General features: G+C 44.6%; 1 protein-coding gene across 1 annotated transcript in view; it reads right to left on the bottom strand.

Moving 5' to 3' along the window:
* The window catches only part of BCL2L13 (BCL2 like 13), a 41,700-nt gene that overhangs the window by 1,810 nt on the left and 12,795 nt on the right, over nucleotides 1-27,095 (bottom strand). The window contains exons 2-5 of the mRNA XM_054386473.1: nucleotides 25,019-25,129; nucleotides 23,772-23,928; nucleotides 20,472-20,541; nucleotides 12,745-12,888 (exon numbers count right to left, since the gene is read on the bottom strand). Of these exons, the coding sequence (XP_054242448.1) occupies nucleotides 12,745-12,888; nucleotides 20,472-20,541; nucleotides 23,772-23,928; nucleotides 25,019-25,129 (482 nt within the window). The remainder of the gene's footprint in view (nucleotides 1-12,744; nucleotides 12,889-20,471; nucleotides 20,542-23,771; nucleotides 23,929-25,018; nucleotides 25,130-27,095) is intronic.

Here is a 27,095-nt window from a genome sequence, read left to right as displayed (position 1 = left end):
TAGGAAGAAATTCTTTACAGTGAGGGTGGTGAGATGCTGGAAGAGGTTTGCCCAAGGAAGTTGTGGACGTCCCCTCCCTGGAAGTGTTCAAGGCCAGGTTGGATGGGGCCTTGAGCAACCTGGGAGGTGTCCCCGCTGATGCCTTCCTTAATTTGTTTTCTTTCTCCCTGCTCCCTTCTGCATGCAGTAGTTCTCCCTCTTTAAAAACCCTTTCCAACACCTGTGCATTTGTGGTTTGGTTCTGCTCCAGTATGCTATTGATAGCTTCCCATTCCAAGAGACCTCCTCAGTTGTTCCACAACCTTTTATGGATTCATGCAGTGGTCTGTGTCAGGAACTGAGCCAAGTCAAAACCAGAGACACTCTGTTTTGCTGAGTTGTTTTTAATCCTGATCAGCATCCACTTTGTCCCGCTGAGATACTCACACACGACTGCGGGTAGAGCAGGACCAGCAGCTGCACCTACTCACACTGATGCCAAAAGCAGTAAATTGATGCTAATGCCCTGCTTAGCAGAAGGAAAATGCCTTTCAGCTTTGGTAACTCCAAATTGCCACTTAGTTGCTAATATGCAAGAACTTCAGGGCCTAAAAGGCAACGGTTTCTAACCCTGAGTAGGCGTATTTGCAGGGCTCACAGTTTTCCCTCAGGGAAACAGGAGATGTCCAGACTCACCACAGAGCCATCAGGCACACAGCAGTTCCTCACTTCTCTAGCAGGGGACAGATCTACACATGCACACACACACACAAAAGCCAAACCCAAAAGCAAGTTGGCAGGCACAGCAGAGGCTGCACAAACACTGCTGGTCACTGCCAGCAGCTGCAAGGAGAGCAAATGAAGCTGGAGCAGACCCCTGGAAAAGCACTGAACTGGCACTTAAGAGCTCTGCACAACTTACAGGTAGTGACATTTTAATCTTTCATGGTGGAAACTATTTTGGTATCGACAAACTCCGTAAGACTCCCCCCAAAACACCCTGTCATTTTGCAAACCTTGATGGACCCATTCATGGAGCTTTTGTACAACAGTAGAGGCTGTAGCACAGGACAGCCCTGGGACTCTAAGGGTGCTGGGATGTAAATCTCATCTTCTCTAGGCCATGGAATTCTGGATGATACTTCTCTAAGGAGATAAGATGTACAGAGCTCCTCAGGGGAAGGGTTAAAACCCATCAGGCCATTCAATAACCACTTAAGGATCATCATAGAGTCTTGATTCAGAATGAAATAAAAGCTAATGAAGCATTACATTTGTGAAGGTGTTCAGACACCACACCTCCCATCCCCCCCACCAGACCCAAAGCAAGTTCTGCTCTGAGCAGAGACTGACAATTCAAGACTCCCAGCAACCTCCTGAAAGTCACGTTTCACTAGAGGAACTACATTTCCTTTGAAATGCAGCTCAGGCCATGAAAACAAAGCAGAGGACCTAGAAAGAAGCAAGCAAGCAGCATTGCAAAGAAAAGAAGGAAAAGAAGAGCCAAGAAACTTAAGTAAAGGCAGAGGTTATCGGTTCCAAAGAGAGCAGTGTGAGCCAGGGCTGCTGCACAGCATTGTGAGGACAGCATTTCACATGCAGCACTGAGCTGCCCTGTTCTAGTACACACCCAGGACAACAGGGACTCAGTCACTGTGGTTAACTTCCACCACTCTGTGCTGAGGACAGAGAGGCAGTCACAGAATCACAGAATTGTCAGGGTTGGAAGGCACCTCAAGATTCATCCAGTTCCAACCCCCCTGCCATGGGCAGGAACACTTCACACTGCATCAGGTTGCTCAGAGCTACATCCAGCCTGGCCTTATAAACTTCCAGGGATGAGGCTTCCACCACCTCCCTGGGCAACCTGTTCCAGTGTCTCACCACCCTTATGGTTCACTGCCCAGACACTGAAACTGGACATTAGCTCCTCTGACCATCAGGATTTTCTCTGTGTGTTAAGTAGGAAATGTGGTACCTGCAGCCTAAGCTACTAACAGACATTTATGATCACAGCTAATTTTTTTTACTTCCAGAGATGGTACAGAGTCAGGACAAATCTTGTGAACCTCTATGCTACCCTCCCCTCTGCTGGGCTCTCCCCATCCATGAACCAGAGTTGATGTATTGCCTGCCTGCAGCACATGGCAGCAAAGCAGCCTCTCTGTGGTCTGATGCTGGCACAAAGACCAGGGACACACAACTGACAACAGCTCTTCTCTTCAAGCACATCCATGAGGCTGAGAGACCTAGGGCTCTTCAGCCTGGAAAAGACTCAGAGGGGATCCTATCAATGCTTATCAATATCTAAAGGGTGGAGGCCATGAGGATGGGTCTGGGCTCTTCTCTGTGCTTCCCAGTGATAGGACGTGGGGCACTGGGTAGACGTCAGAACACAGGAGGCTTCACTTCAACTTAAGGAAAAAATACTTTGAGGGTGATGAGGCACTGGCTGCCCAGAGAGGTTGTGAAGCCTCCTTCTCTGGAGACTCAAAACCTGCCTGGACATGGTGCTGTGCAACCTGATCAGGGCGCTGGCAGGAGGGTTGGACTGAATGATCTACTGAGGTCCCTTCCTGTGATTCTGTGACTGGTTCAACATGAAGCATACAAAACACCACACCCTGGCCTTGGGAGTTCTGGTGAATCTGTACACTTCTTTTCAGAAGTGAACTAAAAAAGCACCAGCTAGGGTCATCTTGAGTCAGCCTGAATTCCCCTCAAGTCATCTGCTATAGAGTGGTGAAAGGCAAGTGAGCAGGAACTCAGCAGTCCACAGCAGTGCCACCTGTAGTCAACAGAGACAGATAGAAACTGTGCTGCAGTTTAAGCCGTGCTGATACTCCTCAATACACATTCCCCCAGCCTCTTGCCTTCTGCTCTGTTCCTGACCCACTACACTCTAAGTTTTACCTTTTCTCTCAGAAATAAAACTCAAAGTTGTTCTTTAGAGGGAACACACAGATGACCTGACCATCATGAAAATGAGCAAGTAACACTGACCAAGAACCACCACAGCTACTGTGTGGACTGGTAGCTGCCCAGGCCCAGCAAGCTATCTTAGCTCAGGAGGATGCAATGCTAGACCCTAGGCAGGTTAGTGAATGGATGGGAGGCAACCCTGACATGTAAGGGTTGGGTATGAGCTGTTTTAGGGCATTTTTCAAAGGCCAAGTGCTTTGCTAGAGAATTTTCACTGGAGACAGAGTTCTCACAAAGTGTAGGTAGGATCTAGGCACATGCTGAGGGCAACATGCAGAATAAACTGCTTTGGAGAGGGTAAGGAAATGAAGGGATGGTAAAACGAGGAACAGGAGCAACCCTCAACACTTCAAGTGCTTCATTAATTCATGCACCAACACCATGCACCCACCCTGCCTTTGGCAGAAGAGAGGCCTTAAGAGGCTCAAACATTTTACTGTTCCTTTCCCCGTGCAGACTGCACTGACCTCAAAAATTATCTATCACCTGCTGACTTCCTAGAAATCAGAGCATTATAAACCCTGGGTGATTCCTTTCCTTCTTTACAGACAATTTAATTTCCATAACAGTGCCTTGGGGACTCAGCTTTCCAAGGCTGGGAACCCTGCAGGAAAGCTACACCAAGTGTCAATGGTAGCTTCACTACTTCTCCTTTTAAAGCTTATGAAGTTTGAACTGAAAAACCAGACAGCAATAAGAAACATTTAGGATACATGATTAATATTTCCTGAGCTGAATTAAGAGTTAATTCAGAAAGTCAAGTGGATAAAGCTAGGATTTAGTGCTGATTCAGTGGAGGTTTGCACTTTGTTTGGGTTTTTGGGTTTGCTTTTTTTCTTTTCAAGCAGCTGCCATAAAAACTGAATGACAATTAGGACAACTCCTCCTGATTCATCTACAGATGTGACCTAGAAGCAAAGCTCCCACAGAGAGATTAATTCAGGACAGGATGGAACATGTGGAAGGATTTTTAATAACCTGAAGGCTTACATAAGCCCTACTCTTTCAATTTAACTGTGAATAGGCTTTGTACTTGTAAGCAGATAGTCTGTTGCTCCAGCCCAGAAAAATCAGAGTTCCTCTTTTTCAAATTTGGGATGGGAAGCTTGCAAACTTGGAGTGTTTTTCCTCAGCCAGCACACTTACAGAACCACATCATCTATGTCCACAGAAACAAAAGTCCTTCACTGCAGCACCCTATCAGTCTTGATCCCAACCACTGCCACTTGAGGGAAGAGTTGACACAAGCTATGATGAGGGGGACTGGATAGTTCCCTTCTTAGCTGGAATACAAGGATGGTCCACAGCACATGAGGCAGTCTCAGTTTAATTTTGTGGAGGTGGCATTTGCAGGTGTAAGAAAAGAGCTCCAGAAGTCAATCACTGTCCTCAAGTCTATGCAGTTTGACTTCTACAAGTGACAGAAAGCACTTGTACCAAACATGCTAGCCTATCCTCAGGACAGGCTACAGCTATTATGAGATAGGGTGAGCAACACCAGATAAATGTCAACCGATAAAATAATGAAAGAATTATCTGAAAGGCCTTCCAAGAAGCAGAACCTATCAGCTGGGAGGCAGCTGCAGTCCTGCCAGTGCCAGAAATCTGAAAAATCACTCTCAGCAGTGGAATCGGAACACTACCAACCTTTAACACATACTAGGAAACTGCTACTGTCAAGTTTCAAGTATGATTTAAAACAGCAATCATAACAAAAAAATAAAAATCAGGTCTTGGAGACTGACTCTTATCATGCCTGTACTGTTTTTCATAGTATTCTAATAGGTCTGTTATTAAGTGCATAGAAACAAGCTGACTTACTAACTACACCAAACATTAACTACATGTAAGAAAAAAACAACCACCCTTATTTACCAGATTATTAATTTCTGCCTGATTTTTTCTTCTGGTGCAAACAGATATTCACATCAAAATCCTGCATGTCTCAAAGATAAGATTAACTTATTTTTGCTACAAAACTAGTAGAAGCACACATTGCATCTATAATGGAGACAGTATCACACAATGAACAGAAAGAGATCCCCATTCAGCTGCCTGACAGAGCATTTGCTGCATCTTAGAGAAGACTTTGAAAGCTCTGCCCTGTAAGCTGAGAAGCATGTAAAAGAGCTCTGCCTAACTGCTGTGGAAACTGTGTGTGCTCTTCTACGGTTTGGTTTGAAGTGCTCTTAAAAGCTCAACTGCTTCCTCTGATTCAGTTCTTAAAGAAGCATAAACAGGCAGGTAAGAGTTAGCTGTGTTCTCACAAGGAACGATGTGGATGGACAACTTGTACAAAACTAATTTCTGAAGACATTTAAAAGCCCTTTGAAAAACTACACAGCCTTGCAAAGCCACCCATACACCCCAAACCTTCATTTTGCTCAGCACAGACAGAAATTCTGTATACAGGTCAAAGAGGAATGCCAACATGCAGAAAAAAAATCTATGTTCCCTGATCTCTTCCCCCAGCCCTGAAACTACAGACCCACACAGCATCCCCAAGAAAGACTGCCTGGAGGGGCAGGAGGAAATGCTGGAAGAACAAATTGGAGAAGAAATCTTATGGAGAGTGACTGAAGGAGCTGGGGCTGTTTAGTTTTGAAAAAGAGGAGGCTGAGGGCTCTCTACAACTACCTGAAAGAAGAGGTTGGTGCTGGTTGATTCTCACAGGTAATTAGCAATAGAACAAGAGGTAACAGCCTCAAGCTGCCACACAGTAGGTTGAGACTAGACATGAGGAAGAATTTTTTCCTGGTCAGGCAGTGGAATGTGCTGCCCAGGAACTGGGTTGAGTCCCCAAGCCTGGATGTGTTTAAAGGTGGTTTGGATATGGTGCTGGGGGCTATGGTTTAGGGGTGAACCTTGCAGAGTAGGGTTCTGGGTTGGACTTGGTGATCCTGAGGGGCTTTTCCAACCGGAATGTTTCTGTGATTTTGTGAACACAACTGTCCTAGCAGAGCAACCTTCAGTGTGATAAAAAACTCCAAACACCCAGCATGGCTAGGAAGTTTCTGAGGCAAGAGCACTGACTTTATCTTCTACCATAAGTGATCACAGAGAGCCAGGAGGTTCAGTCACAGCAACTATAGGAGCACTAAGAACCCATCAAAGGCATTTGTGCTTAAAATCTAGTGCCTGAAAAGCACAAGGCAAGAAGTGAAGAGCTGGTCTGTGTCCAGGGATCCCAAGAGACTCCCTCTGGGGAAGAAAGCAAACATCCCACAGTAACAATGCCATGGCTGTAGCAGAGGGGCAGCTGTGTGCCCCTGAAGCACTACCTGTGCCGAGGGCTGAGCAGGCAAAGGCTGTGCCCACAGACGGCTGCTGGGGGCTGGACAGCTTCACCCATGCCAGCTGGGCTGCAGTGCCATCTGCTCTGTGCCTCCCCCTGCAGCCCTGCTATGCCCTGCCTCTTCAGACCCTCACTGAAGTCAGATCTGACTGCTAATCCTTCAGAGAAATGGATAATAAAATGGGTGGCTGAAAACAGATCTAGAATGAGACACTTTAATTAAAGTAACAAAAAGCCCTCAGGCATTTCCTGGAGTACTCATCTCTGTGAAACTGTCAAGCTAGGTGGAGCCAAGGAAAACAGAGCAGAGTCCACAAACAGGACTGTACTTTTTATTAAGAAAAAGAAAAGGTGGGGAAAAAAGGTCATGTGAAGTAAATCAAAGCACACCACTACTGCAGGCGCTGCTCTCATCCCCTTCACGGAGTGCTCTGGCAAGAACAGCTTCCAGAAGTGATCCTGTTCCTTCCCCTGCCCTCAAACACCACATCTGCTACCTGCAGAGTGCCAGCACCAAAGCCACACCCTGTAAGTTCTCAGTCCTGCCAGCTAAAATTGAAGTAAATTCAGTTATTTAGAGACTGCTTTTTCAGATGGAATTAAAGTTGTTGGAAGGGAAAAAAGAAAGGAGATGCTCAAGGAGATGCTCCTTAATCATTTAAGTTCCTTCTCCTTCAGCCATGGTGTCTAAAAAAATAACTGCAAACCCCTGAATCTATTACTGCACCACAGAAGTTACACACAACTACAAGTGGACACTCGGCAGCAGTGTTCTATGAATCCAGTGCAAGGTATAATTATTCTGAAAGGAAGATGCCTTTCTGGGACTCCTCTAACTAGATTTTCTCACATCTCTACCACACAGAAATGCCTTCTCTGTCCTCCAGTGGGGCACATCTCTCTATTTCTGCATTGTCATTCTCAAAGCAGACACCTGGGCTGCTGCTGCAGGAGATCCTCATCTCCAGCAGCACACACTGACCACCTCTCTTGCCTAGGATGACAAGTGACTCTTCACTCTTTTTCTCCTCCAGATTTGTTAACAGACTCTCTAGTACTTAGATTTTTCACATCACCAGCAGCAAAGGAAGTGTCAAAAGAGCTGGAAGGCCCATGACAAAACACTGGAAAAAGAACAGGTCTTCCCAGGCTGAGATATGAAGCTGTAAAATCGTTTCAAGACTCTCTTTGACATGTGCAAATAAGAAGTTAAATTCAAATCTGCACCTGAACATCACAAGACAAGAAGCCTGGGAAGGCAGAGACAATTTCAGCTGTGGGTTACAAATACCAGCCCCTTACTGAGAGCAGAAAGGTTATTAACTGCATGCTGATAAACACTGGCTGCATGCACTTATTTTGCCTCCTTCAACCAAGTGCAAACCAGGCAGGCTGGAAACACAAATGTGCAGCTAAGGGAAAAAAACAACAGCTAGCTTCCAAGTAATTTTTTACTTTTCCTCCTTCTAGATATTCCCAGACTGTTCAACGCAAATGACACCTAACCACAGAAAACAGAGCCTGAGATGAAAATGCATTATTTGGGAGGAGGGGTGGGAAAGGAAGAGGGAAAAAAACAATAGTCCTTACCAACTGACTGGCCTTACTGTGCACTTTTCCAGGAGACCACTTTTCCAGGAGACCCAAGAATTGCTTCTGATGTAGCAGCATTCAGCCCTGGAGAAAGTCAGGCAGAGCAAAAAAGGGAGAGGAAGTACGAGGAGAGAAGGGAGGGAGGAGAGAAGGGAGGGGGGAATGAAGGGAGGGGGGGAGTGAAGGGAGGGGAGGAGTGAAGGGAGGGGGGGGAGTGAAGGGAGCGGGGGGAGTGAAGGGAGGGGGGGGAGTGAAGGGAGGGGGGGGAGTGAAGGGAGGGGGGGGAGTGAAGGGAGGGGGGGGAGTGAAGGGGGGGGGGAGTGAAGGGAGGAGAGAAGAGGAAAGAGGGGGGGAGAGCATGTGCACTGCATGTCAATTTGCTGAGCCCTAACATCATTGGATTTGGAAAAGAGAAGAATGAAGCTACTGCTAAATCAGGATGTGAATTGGTTTATGACAGTTGTGGTGGGTTGAAATTTCTTCCCCCCCCCCCCCCATTAACTTTGCCAGAGCAGCTCAGCCGGAAGCAAATGAAAGCTGTATTTACAGGCAAAACTACAGTCTACAATGGAGTGCATGAATATGTACAAATATAGAATATTTACAATATTTACAGGTATTTACAATTAACAAACAGCACAGGGACCCCCCTGGCCAAAGACCAGGGGAGCTGCAACAACTTCTCCCCCTGCCTTACCCCCCTGTACACAAAGGGATAAGAGAAAGGAGAGACAGAGAAGTTAATACCAGTCACAACAAAGCAGTGCAGCCAAGGTCAAACAGCAGCCAGTTAGTATCTCCCAGCCCAAGGAAAGCCAGAAGAGAGGGAGATTGTTTTGCACAACTAGCTCAAAACAGGGAGCTGGACTGAAGAAATGTGTCCCCTCACATGCATCTATTTAGAAAACTTGGAATGCCAAACTTGTCACTGCAATTGGTGAAAGGGGGAGGCCATCCAGAAGAAAGCAAGACTTCCTTGCTTTCCCTGCAGTCCTCCAAACTCAGCTTGCATCTACCTGCAAATCTAAGAGATTGTAAACTAGCTGGAGTAGTCATTTCATCTCATCTACACATTTATGTTGCCAGCTGCACCCAAACACAATATGCAGTGCACTGCAGACAGTCCTATTTGGAAGACTATCACCCCAAAGCAGTAAAACAGACCAAGGGGAAGGGGAACAGGGTACACAACAGCCAGAATCATAGCATCAAAATACTGTATGCACTTGGACATGAAAATATGTTGGCCATTTCCTCACCAACCAACCAACCCACCCCACTCTGCTGTGAGAATTTAGCCCAACTGTGGTTTTAGTGCCTGAAGGGAAAATAGGAGTGGAACACTCATTGTTTCACCACATCGTCTCATCACCAAATCTGTGCAGGACTGGGATGAAAAATCAGAAAGTGACTTCTCATCTCAGAGGCTCTGCCTCTAGTATCCTAAATTTCCCATTCCTCACAAGTTATGCTGATTTCTTGAAATCCATTGCATAGCTATTCAATTTATCAACCTTTATTCTCCTGAGCTAGCAAATTTGCTTCTACTTAGCTGTTTTTCCACCATTCTCAGACAGATGCTTTCCCAGCCTCCTGAGCTGGCTTGGAAACAACTTGGAATCTTTCACCCAGGCAGAACCTTGGGAGCTCTTCCAGCTGCACTGTGGCTGCACAGCATGACACAGCAAGTGGTCTTGCTGGATGACACAGCTCTGCAAAGTTCTCTAACAAAGTCAGAAGGAAGAAATAGGTCCCCATGTGTCTGTTTAGAGAACCTGGAACACCAAACGTGCTTTTTGCTCCACAAGAGAGACCATACTAAAACTTGGTTTTAGTATGTAGATCCACAAATCTACAGTGGGGCCCTGGAAGGGCTCAGCTGGCCCCTCACCTTCAATTGGCTGCTTCCTTCCTAGCAAAGTTCAATCCAAGAGGAAGATCCCAAATTATGTGGTGCCAAGGGAAAAGACAGCACCAGAGACACTAAAGAAATGTCTCAGGTCTGCCCCTGAGAAGCTGACTCCTATGAAGCTCTCTGCTGCTCTTGATCCACAAAAAAACAGACAGGCTGTTCTGGTATCTGCTAAGATTTCAGCTCTTAGGAGAGACCTATCTTCACAGTGCTCTGGAACAGCACAACAGCCAAACCTCTTCCTGTCAGGGCACCATCATTCAGTGGGGACTCCCAGGTTTATACACTGCCTTTGTGGCTCTAGCAAAGTATTAGTGACACCTTGATCTGGCACACAAAGCCCTGTGGCAGATGCTTATCTTAAAAAAATGCAGCCCACTTGTGTGATGGCTACCAGCCTGCCTGCCAGCTGGCTCATCCCTAGCCCTTCTCAGAAACACAAACTCTCCCACCCTTACCTTGCTTCCCCCAACTCCATCCCCACAACACCATCCCACAGACTCAGAACAACCCAAGTAACAATGAACACTTCGCTTACAGGAAAAATCCAATAAACTAATCACATCATATATTCCCTTCTTTTGCACAAAGCCACAAGCCCAGTGGGCTCCCAACCCCATCCCCACAGCAACTCACAAAGGGTTAGTGCAGCTACATGAACTCAGCTGGAAAGGATTTTCATCACCTTGTCTCTTTCCTCCCCTCTTCTGCCGTTTCAAAAATAGCCCTGGCTCCTTTGCTGTGCTGCTTATGTCAGGCTGATTTCATGCCTGACTGGATGTATACAGACAAGCTCCTAGCCCACTAAACACCAACCACCCAGATCTCTGCATACATGCACAGTCACACAAACACAAAGCACAGCCCCCTCCCTTGGAGGCCAGGGTGGAAAGCTGCTTGTTTTGAGAGGCTTTGCCTTGTATTAAGTGTGTTCACAGCAGGCCTCAAGTAGGGGCTAGAGAAGGGAGCACAGCCTTTTCTGAGATTAAGTAAAGGAAAAGCAAAACAGCACTAACATCCATCCATCCATCTTACAGCTGCAAGAAAGGACCAGTTCTGTGATGAAAATGCTTTGAAATGTGAGTGCACTTAGTGCACTTATCAAATGACCTGAGGTCACTTGGCTGCATGCAGTTGATGTTTCTGTTCTGTCCATTTAGAGACAAACAATCCCTCCCGAAGGCTTTGAAAACCATTATCCACAATTGCCAGGAAGGGAAAGGACATAGGAAGGTGCAGATGTACAGAAATACTGGAACAAGCTACCCTGAAAAAAAAAAAACTTACAGGAAAAATCCTGACAAGCTGTCTGAATGAGATTTTTTTTTTCCTACTAGCACTTTTTAATCACTGGGTTTTCCTGAACAGCTTTTCTTTTAGAATAAATCAACGTGCTGGAGCCATTTCACTAATCCCACATTAATTCCATTCAAATCTGGCATCCTTCCCAAGCACAGTAATCTAAAGCTCAGCCTTCAAGACCCAGCTCATCAGCTGCAAGCTGGCTCTGTGATGTATTTTTAAACGAAACTTTCTCAGCACGCTATGACTCAGGAACATCAGTTCCCAAGAATTGAAGGTTTCCACAAGGAAATACAGCACAAAGAAATCTTGATTGCTCATTCTAGCCATGTGCCTATGTGGCTATAAAATCCAATATGCATTAGCTATTTTATCACCTATTATAAAAAGACAGCTGGACCTACTGATATTTCTGTAGGAAGTGGTCCCCAATTACTTATCTGCTAAAAAAAAAAAACCCTCTGAAATTTAAGAGGGAAAAACCACCATTTCCATATCCCATTTCCAGCAGTCACCAGAGCATACAGATAACACAAAAGGATGAGCCTCTCAGGCACAGTCAGCTCACTTCTCAGTGCAATTCTGTATGTACACTAACAGGAAAGAAGATAAAACCAGGAGTTCATCATGCAGCAACCAATTAGCATCTGAACACACAGTGTATGAAAGCCTGTTGTTATTTGACATCTGGGGACCTCTTCAGTTTCTAGGGCAATCCAACAAACCAGACAGGAAAAGAACTGGACCAGACTGCCTGGGGAAATTATGGAGTCCAATCACACAGGTCCTTACTGTCAACATCAGAAATGAATGGGTAAAAGGCAGTTCTGCCTTGGGGCAGAGAGGAGAAATAGATGACTGCCCAAGATCCCTTTCTAACTACATGGTCCTGATCTCAGAATTACAGAAAACATCTGGTTGGAAGAGACCTCAAAGCTTATCCACTCCAACCTTCAACCCAGTTTATGGTCAACACTAAACCATGTCCCTAAGCACTAGCTCCACACACTGCTTAAATACCTCCAGGGATGTCACTCCAGCACTATCCTGGGCAGACCATTCCAATGTCTGAGAACCCTCTCTGGGAAGAAATATTTCCAGCCTGAACTTCCCTCGGTGCAGCTTGAAACCATTTCCTCTGGTCCTGCCTCTTGCCACCAAGGAGCAGAGGCTGCCCCCTCCTCACTCCAACCTCCCTTCAGGGAGCTGTAGAGAGCAATGAGGTCTCCCCTCAGTCTCCTCTTCTCCAGCCTGAACACCCTCAGCTCCCTCAGATGCTCCTTGTAGCCCAGGTGCTCCAAGCCCTTCTCCAGCCTTCTCTGGACACGCTCCAGCCCCTCAATGTCCTTCCTGTAGTGAGGGGCCCAGAATTGAAACACAACACTTGAGGTGTGGCCTCACCTCCCTGTTCCTGATGCCCACAGTGGTTCTGATCCAATCCAGGATGCCATTTGCCTTCTTGGCCACCTGGGCACACTGCTGACTCATATTTAATTGACTGTCAACCAGAACCCCCAGGTCCTTCTCTGAGTTGCAGCTTCTTCCCCTGCTTCTTTATTTTTGGGGGGGGACATTCTTTCTCTCACCTGCTTACTTCTAGTAACCCCTCTTAGCTGTCACTCCTTCAAAGCTTCAAAATAAGCTTTGAACAAAGTATGAAAATTCAACATTGTCTTCTTACCCATCCTCCTTGTTGGATGATATAGTCTGCAGAGTAGTCTTCTAGATATGTCACCCCAAAGTTCACAAGGGCGCTCAGCGGTTCCTGGCCCCGTCTGGTTAACTCCATCAGAAATTGCTGTAGCAGAACCAGGGGTACCAAGACCTTCAAAAACAACAACAACAACAGCAAAAAGCCTTGTGAGTACAAAAAGCATTACCAACACTACTGCATAGGTAAAAGAGAAGAATTTTCATATGGTCCATTGAAAAGGGCTCAATCTAAAGGCCCAAAGACATCAGGGAATATCCACTTCAGCTTTGTGAAGACACCAAGCAGACACACAACACAACTCAGTGTGAAAGAAGCACTTACTCTGATAAGCAAAACACCCCAGCCTGGCTTGAGAGTTTCACAGAACAGGATTGCAGGGCTTTCCTAAGCCTCATGGGTTTTTCTAAACACAAGATCCAGCTAAAGAAGCAGAACAGGTCCAGAAGTTGCTACCTCATAGTTTGGAAGATACATAATTATAAACAGTTCCAAGATGTACGTCTCCAAATGGAAATTAAAAAGCCAACTCCTAGACATTCCTGAATAGATACACTGCATTAGTCTCTTTAGAAGGTCACATTTGGCTTTCAGACAGGATAAAAAACTCCTCCCAGCAGCATAACACTGCAGACATGTTTTAAGATGATAAACACAAACCTCTCACCATGTGAAACTCAACCTTCTATGCCATATTGAACAGGTACAGAAATCCCACCCTCATTTCCTACTCCCATTCCTCCTTCCACACCTTCTGCCTTTGACTGAATGCTCAGCCTTAACCCAAATGTGAATTGCTGAGGAAGATGGAAGACTGTGAACCCACCTCCTTCATCTTACACAGTTCTAGACACTTCCTTCTCATGGCTTTGCTTGCCTAAACAGCACACAGTTGAACTTTTAAACTCTCAAATTTATTCTCCTGCAGCACGCAAGTGGCCCTCTGGGCAGAGTTTATATGCAGCACTTTGCCCAGTTCAGGAAACCGGTAAGAACTGAAGTCATTTGCACCTGAAAGAGCACTATTATGATACAAGAGAAGAGTATGTCAAAGTTTTACTGCACACAGGTCACCACAACTGCACGGCACATCTATTCACTCTGCAAATAATGCTATTTTCCAGCTGCACAAGGTGCAGGCTAATACTGCTGCTCAGACTGAACTCCAAATGCCTCTTTCTTTCCAAGTCACCTTCTCCTTCAGCCTGATTTTCTGTCCTGTATATATCCTCCACTCCTATTCCCAGCAATCACACCTTAGCATGCAAAGCTGGAGGATGACAACCAGGAAAAGTAGGCTGGCTTTCAGATTTGTACTAAAAATCTCTGGTGGAGTCACAATGAGCTGGACCACTACCAACAGATGGAGCCTTTAAAAATGCCCTCATGTGATAAATTTCTGATGTTCCTGCTGGTTAACAACTGACAGAGCCCAATACTATGGCAGGCAGGTTACCACACTGTTCTTCTGGGATGACAGTTAACACTGCAGTTACTTAACTAGCAATGAGATGGTGCTTGAACTTTAAGAGCCTTGGGCTTTTTTGAGTTTCCTGTAATTAATCTCAACTCAGAGGCATAAAAGATGCAAGCTTAGAGTGCACAAACATGAGGAGCAGGTCAAGGTGAGGTAAGTGTCAGAAGACACCTTGGTCTTCTTGGATCAAAGGAAAAAAGCATGCTGTCAGGACTAGGCATCCTTCAGAGGCTTTGAGCACACCCCCAATACAACAGCATGAACACTGAGATCTCAAAAGGCCATTTACTCAAAGCTGAAGGCAAGAGAAACAAAGGCACAAGAAAAAAAAAAGGCTGCTCAGGAAATGAAGGGAGCTCAAATGGCATACTGAACATGACTGTCACCATCTTCCTCTGCCAAATTAAGTATCTAATCCATCCACTCTTCCCACATTTAGCAAGCCTCTGCAGGCCTCAGGTGCAAAGGATCAAATTCAAACTCTAATATATTTAGTGGCACACAGACCAACAAACACTGCCTGGTTTTTCTTTCCTGCTGAAGTTATTGACACTTACACCTTTCACACCAGTAGGAACAGAACAGGATTGCATGATGGTATCACAGGATGTTAGGGGTTGGAAGGGACCTCTGGAGATGATAGAGTCCAGCCCTCCTGCCAGAGCAGGACCAGAGAATCCAGCACAGGTCACACAGGAACACATCCAGACAGGGATGGAAAGGCTCCAGACAAGGAGACTCCACAATCTCTCTGGGCAGCTTGTTCCAGTGATCTGGGACCTTTCCAGTGAAGAAGTTCCTCCTCATGTTGAGGTGGAACCTCCTGTGCTGTAGTTTCCATCCATTGCCCCTTGTCCTATCCCAGGGCACAAGTGAGCAGAGGCTGTCCCTGTCCCTTCCTTCCTGACCCCCAGCCCTCAGATATTGATAGACATTGATCAGATCCCCTCTCAGTCTTCTCCTTTCCAGACTAACCAGGCCCCAGGTCTCTCAGCCTCTCCTCATCAGGCAGTGCTCCAGTCCCTTCAGCATCCTTGTAGCCCTCTGCTGGACTCTCTCAAGTAAAGAAATTACCTTCACAGTACTTCTATAAGAATGATGATGAGATTTAACTAAACCAAAATAAAAACATAGCAATTCACAGCAACTGCAATTCCCTCCACCAGTACACCTGGGAAAGAATGCTAGGAGCTATTTATATTTTGACTGAAGAAAAAATCGTACATGATCAAGTACAGCATGCCAGAAAATTGCTGGTAAGAGAAAATTTCTGGGGAAGCACTTAAAAATCCAAACTTCACTATCAGAACACTTCTGATGAATGGTGCAAACCTTTCTGTCAATTATACCACTGCAGTCCCACAGTACAACATTACAAATTTCAATGCATGCAGAGAAATGATTACAAAGAGGAGGTCAGACTTTTGAAGGAAGTATATCCAAAAGAATTGCCGCTTCTGTGTACCCTTTAACTACTGCAAAATAAAACTCCTCTAAATCTTTACATTATTATCTTTTAACATTCCTGTGCTACTCTTTGGCTCCATTAATCAGTGTAAAGGGACAATTCAGATGACTGCTTAGCTACTTAGCAGTTCAGTTGACTCAATGGCAGGATTTGTTACCTGATGCACACTAATGAGATTATACATTTTGGAGTATCTATTATAATAGACAGAAAATACTCAATTTTAAGCAAAAAAACCCAAACCAAAACAAAACATAAAACCTCAACAGTGGAGCCTTTCAAAGTTTTATTACATTGATTTTATTACAGGAGTATAATTTGCCCTGTTTGGGGTGGTTTGGTTTTGTTTTCCTGACAGCCTGATTTCAAAAGGAAGGTAAAGATTCATAGAATCAACCAGGTTGGAAGAGACCTCCAAGATCATCCAAGTCCAAACTATCACCCAGCCCTAACCAATCAACCAGACCACGGCACTAAGAGGCTTCTCTTGAACATCTCCAGGGATGGTGACTCCACCACCTCCCTGGGCAGCCAATTCCAATGGGCAATCACTCTCTCTGTGAAGAACAATATTCTTATTCTTTACATCATGCCTAACATTTTCACAGGATCATCTCTGAGAAATACTGCCAATAATGTCTTTTCCTGGATTTTCTTTCTTAACTGAGAACCAGCACTTTTAATGTCTGTGGGTAAACTTTCATAGAATCACAGAACCTTACAGAATGCATTGGGTTGGAAGGGACCTTTAAAGGTTATCTAGTCCAGCCACCCTGAAGCAAGCAGGGACATCCCCACCTAGATCAGGTTGCTCAGAGCCCCATCAAGTCTGACCTTGGATGTCTCCAGAGATGGGGTCTTCACTAGCTCCAGTGCTTACACATACTCTCATGCCACCCCACTAGTAAGTAGGCTGGGGGTGTGTAAGAAGTTGGGAGAGCTGATTCCAACTTTGCTTCTGTGGGATGTCAATGGAAAAACTCATGTCCCTGTGTATTTGTCCTGCAGTATTTCCTCATTCAGATGAGCATTTGGTTTTAGTGACTGAAAACACTCCTTTACATCTCATGTGCCAGTCAGTTAACCAAATCTCTTCAGCAGTTCAAGGAGATCATTTGACTTTGGAAAAGATCCACATTTTGACATGATAAAAATGATCAGTGTGGCTCTCTGAGTAGACCACATTCAATGTATTAACTAGGTGGGACTTTTATACATAAATACCTGTTAAAATACATAGCACAGAATCATAGAATTGTCAGGGTTGGAAGGGACCTCAAGGGTCATCCAGTTCCAAACCCCCTGCCATGGGCAGGGACACCTCACACTACAGCAGGTTGCTCACAGCCACATCCAGCCTGGCTGCAAAAACCTCCAGAGATGAGGCTTCCACCACCTCCCTGGGCACCCTGTGCCAGTCTCTCACCACCCTCATGGGGAACAACTTCTTCCTGACATCCATTCTGAATCTCCCCATTTCTAGTTTAGCTCCATTCCTCCCAGTCCTATCACTCCCTGACACCCTCAAAAGTCCCTCCCCAGCTTTCTTGGAGCCCCCTTCAGATACTGCAAGGCCACAAGAAGGTCACCTCAGAGCCTTCTCTTCTCCAGACTGAACAACCCCAACTCTCTCAGTCTGCCCTCATAGCAGAGGAGCTCCAGCCCTCTGCTCATCCTCATGGCCCTTCTCTGGACATGTTCCATATCTACAACAGCAAAGGCCAGCTCACACATTTCAAGTGAGATTCTATATACTGGTTCACAGGCTACTGAAAGCAAAAGGAGCATCCTGCTGTGCAAGATGCCACTAGTGATACAGCTTACAGGTAACTGAAAACACATTTCATCTACTACCTTGTTTTATTTCTTCTAGTCTGGATCAAACCAGAAGCCTTGATCATACAAAATTCTGTCTGTGGGAAGATCTTTCCACGTTTCTGACCCTTTGATATCTGCCACAGCTACTGTGCATCTTCAATTTCTGCTCTAGCCAAGAAACCACAGGATAGGTAATGGCTGTGAGCACATCTCAGGGAGTGCTTCCTTATTCTATCTGGGTAGCTCAGATAGTTGGATGTTTTCTTATTATTTAGTCATAAAGGTTCAGATTTGCTGATAGAGATTATTTAAACATACACCCTTCAAATTTTCACAAACCTGAGGCCAGCACAGCCTCATTTTGCTGCCATATGCCTGCTAATTAGCCCTAATGCTACATCTATTTATAGCTGCTTTTAAAAATGCTTTTTTCTAACAGCTTCTTCTTTGCAGTGAAAATTAAGCTAAGTTGAGGTTGAAGAAAAGATATCTAGATCTCTTCTGTTATAAAATGCAATTCTGATTCAGATGACAGAAGAATTTATAAGGAAATGAAACCACACAAATGTATTCCAGCTCCCCAAAACAAGTATTATTAAAGGAACTGCTAAGCATTCCTCAAGCATCAGGCTACCACAAAAACAATACAAACAGATGCTGTATTATTTTTCAAAATGTCCATTCTGGTCTGCTTGCATGTAACTTTTGTAGGAACAAATGTTACAGGTAAGAAAAGATGAAAGAAAAGATGATGAGAAGAGACATCTTCTGCATGGTATCCTCAATCACAAGCTGGTGGGGATCAAAATCCATAAGCCAAAGGGCCTGCACCAGTGTTTCAGCAATGACTCACAGAATGTGAGGGGCTGGAAGGGACCTCCAAAGCTCATCCAGTCCAACCCCCCTGCCAGAGCAGGAACACCTAGAGCAGAGCACACAGGAACGCATCCAGACGGGTTTGAAGTGTCTCCGGAGAGGGAGACTTCCCAGCCCCCCTGGGCAGCCTGTTCCTGAAGGCTGATCCATCTACCCAGGGTTGTATCTTCAACAGCTGTGTGCTGACAGCACATGGAGATGTGGCAGACGAGTGATGAGCTCCATGCAGCTCCCCCTTTCCCTTGCGAGCCAGATCACCATGACCGGCTTTATGCTCGTTTTCAATTTTCACCAACTGAAAAGTACAATGTGCTGGCTTAAGCCACCTTGATAATCAGATTTCATGGCTGTTTAAGCTAAAATGCTGTGAATCACAAGATGGCAAGCTGAAAGCACACACACACCCCCCAATGATAACTGCTGGAGCCATGGGCAGTAACTCGTCAAGCAATGTTTAATAAGCTGCTTTAAAAGTGCCCACACCCTTGGCTAGATGATCAGTTCTGAAGTAAGCAAGCAAGTCTAGTGAAGGAAAAGTATTTCTGGAAAACAAATGTAAAGAGAGGGGAAAAAGGTTTCTTGTCCTAGTTTCAATTTAAGACTAAATTTTAACACTCCATTTGTGATCAAACTGATGAGTATTCATTTCATTCTTTCATTCCTTTTCTGATCCCCACTGAATGCATCAGAGAATGATAAAGATGAGGAATTTGAATGATTAATGAAAGGTGAATCTGGGAATGGTCATTCTACTCATTCCATGATTTGCACCTTCCTATCATTTGAGATAACTGCTCCTGCCACTAGGTAGGCACACTGTCCCCAGGTTTTCTGAACAATTTAAATAGATTATCCATTTTTATTTTCACCATGTTTACCACTTTTCTTGTCTTTTCTTTTTTAGCATATATTTTTAACCTGAGATGGCAGCAAAGAAGCAGTAAGAGAAATATTATGAAAACATCTGCCTCAGATTTAATTTTAAAAATGCTGAGGAAATAAATCTCTCTTGGGAATTAAAAAATTGTTATTATATTTTTTCTAATTATGTCAAGCAACAACTCTAACTTTTCATTTTACTACAATAAAGGAAGATTGATCTAATACCTCCATCAGCTAACTTTTGGCAAAATATCTAAAACCTGCATATTATGCCCACCAACAAGGATAAGTGCAGAGTCCTGCACCTGGGAAGGAAGAATAAACTGCAGCAGTACAGGTAAGGAGGTGAGCTGCTGGAGAGCAGCCCTGTGGAGAAGGACCTGGGAGTGCTGGTGGACAAGTCCTGCATGGGACAGCAATGTGCCCTGGTGGCCAAGAAGATAAATGGGATCTTGGGGTGCATTCAGAGGAGTGTGTCCAGCAGATCCAGGGAGGTTCTCCTCCACCTCCACTCTGCCCTGCTGAGGCCCCACCTGGAATATTGCATCCAGTTCTGGGTTCTCCAGTTCAAGAGGGACAGGGATCTACTGGAGAGAGTCCAGCAGAGGGCTACATGGATGATTAAAGCACTGGAGCACTGCCTTATGAGGAAAGGCTGAGAGCCCTGGAGCTGTTTAGTCTGGAGAGGAGAAGACTGAGAGGGGATCTGATCAATGTCTATCAATATCTGAGGGTTGGGGGTCAGGAAGGAAGGGACAGGGACAGCCTCTGCTCACTTGTGTCCTGTGAAAGGACAAGGGGCAATGGATGGAAGCTACAGCACAGCAAGTTCCACCTCAACATGAGGAAGAACTTCTTTACCGAAGGGTCACAGAGCACTGGAGCAGGCTGCTCAGAGAGGTTGTGGAGTCTCCTTGTCTGGAGCATTTCCAGCCCTGTCTGGATGTGTTCCTGTGTGACCTGTGCTCTGGCAGGGGTGTTGGACTTGGAGCATCTCCAGAGGTCCCTTCCAACCCCTAACATCCTGTGAGCCTGTGATTCTGAGAATGAAAGCCATTTCATGCTAAAACCAACTTGGTTCTTTTAATTCTCTGTGCAGCTTAACTATCTCAAAAAACCACTATGGGCGTGAAATAGATGTGAGAGGTCTGAAAGTGCAAGTCACTTCTTTGCTACCTTGTTCCATCCACTGGCGTGAGCAGCTGCTTCTTGTGTGCGCCCTCGATATTCTTGATATGTCACGGGCCTGCAGAAGTTAAACCAACACTGAAAGTTACAAAAGGAAACAAAAGGACAAGAATACAATAAAATTCTCAGTTTCCAGAAAACAAAGTATTTTCACAGGTATTACAGTAAATAGTTTTCAAGAACTACCAAGCCTCACATTTTCAAGACATAAACACCAGCACCAGACAGATTCATGATGGCAACTTCTCCCCCTTTGCATAATTTAATAAAATTGGTTGAGTTTGATACTGAACAACTTAGAGGACATTACAGTAGCACAGTACATTAGAAGTTGGAAGAGACATCCAGACATCATCCAGTCCAACCCCCCTGCCAGAGCAGGATCACTCAGGGGAGTCTGCACAGGAATGCATCCAGGTGGGGTTGGAAAGTCTTCAGAGAAGGAGACTCCACAACCTCTCTGGGCAGCCTGCTCCAGGGCTCCAACACCCTCACTGTGAAGAAGTTTCTCCTCATGCTGAGGTGAAACCTTCTCTGTTCAAGTTTGTATCCATTGTTCCTTGTCTTATCACTGTGCACCACTGTAAAAGGGAAAATAATGGTTATTCTAAACAATCCCATTGGAGGGATAGCTCCCATAAGATTTGGTTTCCAAAATAATTTTTGTCTCTTCTCGCTTCTTATCTAGGGAGATACTAAGTGGCTTTTCTGACCTTGGCTGCATTGCTTTTCTTTTGGCTAAGTCTAATATATCTCTGCTTCTCTCTCTTGTCCCTTGTCAACAGGGGCATAAGGGGAGGCAGGGAGAGAGAAGCAGTTGCAGCTCCCCTGGTCTTTGGCCAGAGGGGTCCTTGTGCTGTTTTGTTGATTGTAAATACCTGCTAATATTGAAAATACCTGTAAATACTGTATATTTGTACATATCCATTGCATTCCATTCTAGATTGTAGTTTGGCCTGTAAATACAGCTTTCATTTGCTTCCACCTGAGCTGGTCTGGCAAAGTTAATGTTGGCAGGGAATTTTCAACCCACCACAAATTTTTATCACATAAGACTCTAAAGATAGAAAATTCCACTAAGAAATTCATGTGAGTTAGGGGTCAATGAAGAGTAAAATTTTTATAAACAATATAATAAAACAATATAGGCTATGAACCACTACAGGCTGCTCAATCACATGAACTTGGTGTTAAAGTTCAAACCTTTATTTGCAAGAAGCAGCACTTTTGATCACAAAAAAACGGGAGATAATTATCTCAGGAGATAATTATTTTAGATTTATCACACCTCTATTTCTTTGAATTGGGATGATGAAATCCCTTGTTTCCAAGATCATAAGTATCTTAGAGTCAGTAACACTAAAAACTGTCTGTCAAGTGACAGCAGAAGAGGTACTGCAGTTGCCCTGAGCCAGACCATGAAAAAAGGCAGGTTGAGACTTCAAGGGAAATAGTGGTACCTGGCACTGGACAGAAGATTGCTTATTGAATTCCCAAGGACTTGTCATGATCTAACAGCCTAGTGTACTTTAGCATAGTTTATATGCATAGAAGAGGACAGAAAAATACAAGCTAGATAAAAAACTCTTGCCTCAAATAGCATTTCTGTAGCAAACATGAGTAAAAGAATTGAGTTAAACGACACCGAGGAAAACATAATTTGGGTTTGTCACTTTAAGTGCATTCTAACAACTTCCTTGGTACATTAGTTCCTTTGAAACACAAATCCATGGGAATCAGTGGGATGAAAAGAGCAACAACAGCTGCAGGAAGGATATTATCAAGAGATTAAACAGTAGTTCTGGTTTGCCTTCTAACAAGGCATGCATTATCAACACATTATCACAGGCATTTCAGACTTCAGAGGTATGTATGTATGTACATAAAGTGATTACTTAGAATGCAAACATTTTATCCCAGAATATACAAGAAGCCTAGAATATCAGGCTAGACAAGTTGGAACACTCACAACAGACAGGAGTTCATGTGCATCCATCAAAATCAGACTAGGAACTTACAATTAAAAAAAAAAAACAAAACCACAAAAAAACCCACACAAAAATGCCCACAAAAAAACAAACCAAAACCAACCAAGCACAACAGTTTTACCATCTGCAAAAACATTTATCAAGATAAAAGCATACCAAGTAAAATGTGCTATTTAAACAATAAGCTTGAACTGCCAGGACAGCTCTTAAGGCAACAAGGTCAGCCCAGGGGCACAGAATCTAGCAGAAATAGACCTGGGGGTTCTAATTGGCAAGAGGCTGAATATGAGCCAGCAGTGTGCCCAGGTGGCCAAGAAAGCCAAAGGCATCCTGGCTGGGATTAGAAATGCTGTGACCAGCAGGAGTAGGGAGATGATCGTCCCCTTGTGCTCAGTTCTGGTGAATCCACACCTTGAGTAGGGCAGAGGAGGACAAGGAAGCTGAGGAAGGGCCTGGAGAATAAATCTTATGGAGAGTGACTGAAGGAGCTGAGGACGGTCAGCTTGAAAAAGAGAAGGCTAAGGGGAGACCTCATCACTCTCTACAACTGCCTGAAAGGAGAGGTTGGTGCTGGTCTCTTCTCACAGGTAATTAGTGATAGAACAAGAGGGAATGGCCTTAAGCTGCACCAGGGCAGGTTTAGACTGGACATTAGGAAAATAATTTTCCTAGCAAGAGTGGTCAGGCATTGGAATGTGCTGCCCAGGGAGGTGGTTGAGTTACCAACCCTGGATGTGTTTAAAAGCCATTTGGATGCAGTGCTTGGGGATATGGTTTAGGGGTGAACTTTGCAGAGCAGGGTTCTAGGTTGGATTCGGTGATCCCGAGGGTCTTTTCCAACCTGAATGTTGGTGTGATAGTTCCTTCAGACTCAGACCTAGATGGTAGTCATAAAGCACCTAACTATTGTCCTTTCAGGGAAACTCTCCCATTCATCTTGAGCCACAATACAAACAAACCTTCAGCTCCATTCTTAACTAAAAAGCAGAAGCAGCTGATCTGGCTAAAGCCCAGCATTCATGAAATTAGCAATCGAGCAGCAACTCAAACTGCTTGGAAGTTCAAAGGTAAAAGCTTAGAAAAATTTTAGAACTTACATTACTGCAAAGAGCAAGTACCACAAAAAACTATTCACACATTACAACAGAAAACAAAGAATCAACCAGACAAAGGATCATTGAGGAAACAACCAGACACCCAATGCAAAATGCTGCTCCCATCTTTAGCACTTCAGCAGCAGAGCAGCAGCCACAATGCAAAAGGAAACACTTTCCCTTTGAAAAAGCAAATGGAAACTCACTTGCTAAGCAAGCTCTGCAGTGCTTTGTGTAGATGTTCTTTCAATTCCTGGGATACTTTCTCCCCCAGATGAGCCAGGCAGTCTTCTATTGAGCTCTCTGGATTGGCAGGACTGAACACTGGGGAAGTGTGGCAGTCAAATCCTGTAGCAGTAAATGCTGAGAGAGGAAAAAAAAAACCAACATACAACATAAAATAAAATCGATTAATATAAGAACATCAACAGTCACAGATTTCTTATCCCACCACTTAACACAGTTCACATGAGGGGTGAAGAAATCTCAAGTCTATAGTCAAAGCATGCTATGAACAAATTGTATAAAACAAGTATGGTCCAAATTCTGGAAGTGGTACTTACAAGCCACAGATGACTACAAGCCATAGATGACATTTGCCCTCCAGCTCTTACTTCACAACTCCATCCCAACCAGCAAATTAGCTGAATGTGCAACTTCCTCAGTTTTAAACTGATGCAAATCCAGGTGAGGCAGCAAGAAAGCAACTTTTTCACAGTAAGATTTGCTGACACATGGATGCAGCTGCAGCAGTACTAGAGTACCATTTTGTTCAGAATAATATTTTGTTCACATAACCTTTTCCATCTCAGTTTAAAGCTTCTAAGAAAGCTTTATATATGGACAAACATAAACAGGTCTTGAGCATTCAGACTGTCAATTTGCAACACACATGCAAAGCAAAGACTCTTTCCAAATCATCCCTTGCTGGGTGTCCTGTAAAAGCCACACCTAGAGGTCAAGGCACGTCACAAAATATAAACTTGGTGAAGTGAGAAATCTGATGGCTTACGTCCACACTCCTCTGAACTATAGCTGCTGAGGAATGATTTCACTTCTGTCATCAACTGGGGCAGCTTAAGGGCTGCTTACATTTCATTATTTATTTCATTATTTATAGTAGCCTATTAAATGTCATTCAAGTGTTTGCCTTGGCTAGACTCCACTGCTACCAATGGTAACCTTTAACTATTTTACTTCATGTGACAATGTGCAGAAATCTTGCGGGTGGAGGCGTGTAAAGAGATTCAATGTGTCCACTAAAGTACCTGTTACAAATTAACCACCATTATAGTGCACATTATCGACTGGCCAGCCTGATCCAGTGTGAGGTGTCCCTGCCCTCACAGGGCATGGGGGGTTGGAACTGGATGAGCCTTGTGGTCCCTTCCAACCCTGACTGATTCTATGATTCTATGATTCTATGACTGAAATGGGAAAATCTGAAGTGCACCTTCCAAGATTTCTTCGTCGAGATGTTTTAGCTCCTTCTCGATTTCTGTTTTAATGTTCTCCAAAGCCTCTTTTTCCAAAGCATGTTGTGCCACAGGCTGTTGGGGAGTCCCTAAAAGGATCAAGAGAAATCATTCAAATGAGGTAGATATTGCAATATCATGCAAATGAATCCAAGGTGAAGGTTCTATTTCAGACAGCAACATACAAAGTATGATCCTTTTTAGGGGCACTTACTACAAAAAGTGTTATTACATGAACCCAGAAACCCATAAGCTTCCAGGCCTATTCAAGGTAGAATAGCCCTTTGAAATAGGATTTAATTTTTTTTTTATTAGAACTGTAAAACCAGAAACAGAATATAGAACAGCTTTAAAAACAAACTTATCTTAAATTTAAGGCCAAAACCAAACTGAGGCACATGAACACAGTCATTAAAAGTAATTTTCAAACCACACAGATAGGCACAAGGGTAATTTTTTTTTTTAGTAGCAAAACATGAAATTTCTATTGATGCCTGGAAAATCTACAAAAATACTCAGAGCAACGTTGGAATAACATCACTGAAGTGTCCTGAAATCTATTAACTGTGCATCATTGTGCTGTTCATGAGGAGTCTACAGGCCACAATGAAATAACTTAAGAGCAAGTACACAAGTCACAAGAAAGGCAAAGGACCCCTCAAATTGTCAGTCAGTTGTCAGTTCTCATCTCACAGGATGTTAGGGGTTGGAAGGGACCTCTGGAGATGCTCCAAGTCCAACAAACCTGCCAGAGCAGGACCATAGAATCCAGTGCAGGTCGCACAGGAATGCATGCAGATGGGTCTTTAAAGTCTCCAGAGAAGGAGACTCCACAACCTTTCTGGGCAGCCTCTTCCAGTGCTCTGGGACCCTTCACAGTGAAGAAGTTCCTTCTCATGTTGAGGTGGAACCACCTGTGCTGTAGTTTATATCCATTAGCCCTGCTCCTATCACAGGGTGCAACTGAGCAGTCTGTCCCCTCCCTCTTGACCCCCACCCCTCAGATATTTATAAACATTTATTAAATCCCCTCTCAGTCTTCTCTCCAGACTCAACAGCTCCAGGGCTCTCAGGCTCTCCTCATCAGGCAGTGTTCCTTCAGCATCCTTGTAGCCCTCTCTTGGACTTCCTCCAGTAGATCCCTGTTCCTCTTGAACTGGGGAGTCCAGGACTGGATGCAATATTCCAGGTGAGGCCTCACCAGGGCAGAGTAGAGGGGGAGGAGAACCTCCCTGGATCTGCTGGACCCACCCCAGGACCCCATTGGCCTTCTTGGTCACCAGGGCACATTGCTGTCCCATGCAGAATTGTTATCCACCAGGACTCCCAGGTCCCTCTCCACAGGGCTGCTCTCTCACAGGTCACTTCCTAACCTGTACTGGTGCAGTTTATTATTCTTTCCAAGATGAAGGACTCTGCACTTATCCTTATCTCCTACTCAAGTCATTCAGGAATCTGAAATAGCTGCACATCCCCAGAAGCACGTGTGCCAGTCTGTGTGCTGACCTCATATATTTGGTAACAATTAAGAAGCTTCAGCCATATCATTGAGGATTACACAGACTTTCAATCATCTTAATTATTATGCTGTGGCAAAACACAGACAGAAAACTGTTGCCAAACAAGCATATGTATTAAAACTTTTTAATCTTTAAGGAACTGCCTGGCTTAGAATCACAGAATCAACCAGGTTGGAAGAGACCTCCAGATCATCCAGTCCAACCTATCACCCAGCCCTATCCAATCAACCAGACCATGGCACCAAGTGCCTCATCCAGGCTTTTCTTGAACATCTCCAGGGACGGTGACTCCACCACCTCCCTGGGCAGCACATTCCAAAGGCAAATCTCTCTCTCTGTGAAAAACTTCCTCCTAACACCCAGCCTAGACCTCCCCTGGCACAGCCTGAGACTGTGTCCTCTTGTTCTGGTGCTGGTTGCCTGGGAGAAGAGACTAACCCCCACCTGGCTGCAACCTCCCTTCAGGTAGTTGTAGACAGCAATGAGGTCTGCCCTGAGCCTCCTCTTCTCCAGGCTAAACACCCCCAGCTCCCTC

The sequence above is a fragment of the Indicator indicator genome, chromosome 14, assembly GCF_027791375.1.
Source record: "Indicator indicator isolate 239-I01 chromosome 14, UM_Iind_1.1, whole genome shotgun sequence".
In the NCBI taxonomy this organism is placed as follows: Eukaryota; Metazoa; Chordata; class Aves; order Piciformes; family Indicatoridae; genus Indicator; species Indicator indicator.
Note: the sequence above shows the minus strand (reverse complement) of the source record. Positions and strands in the feature narration are given on the sequence as shown.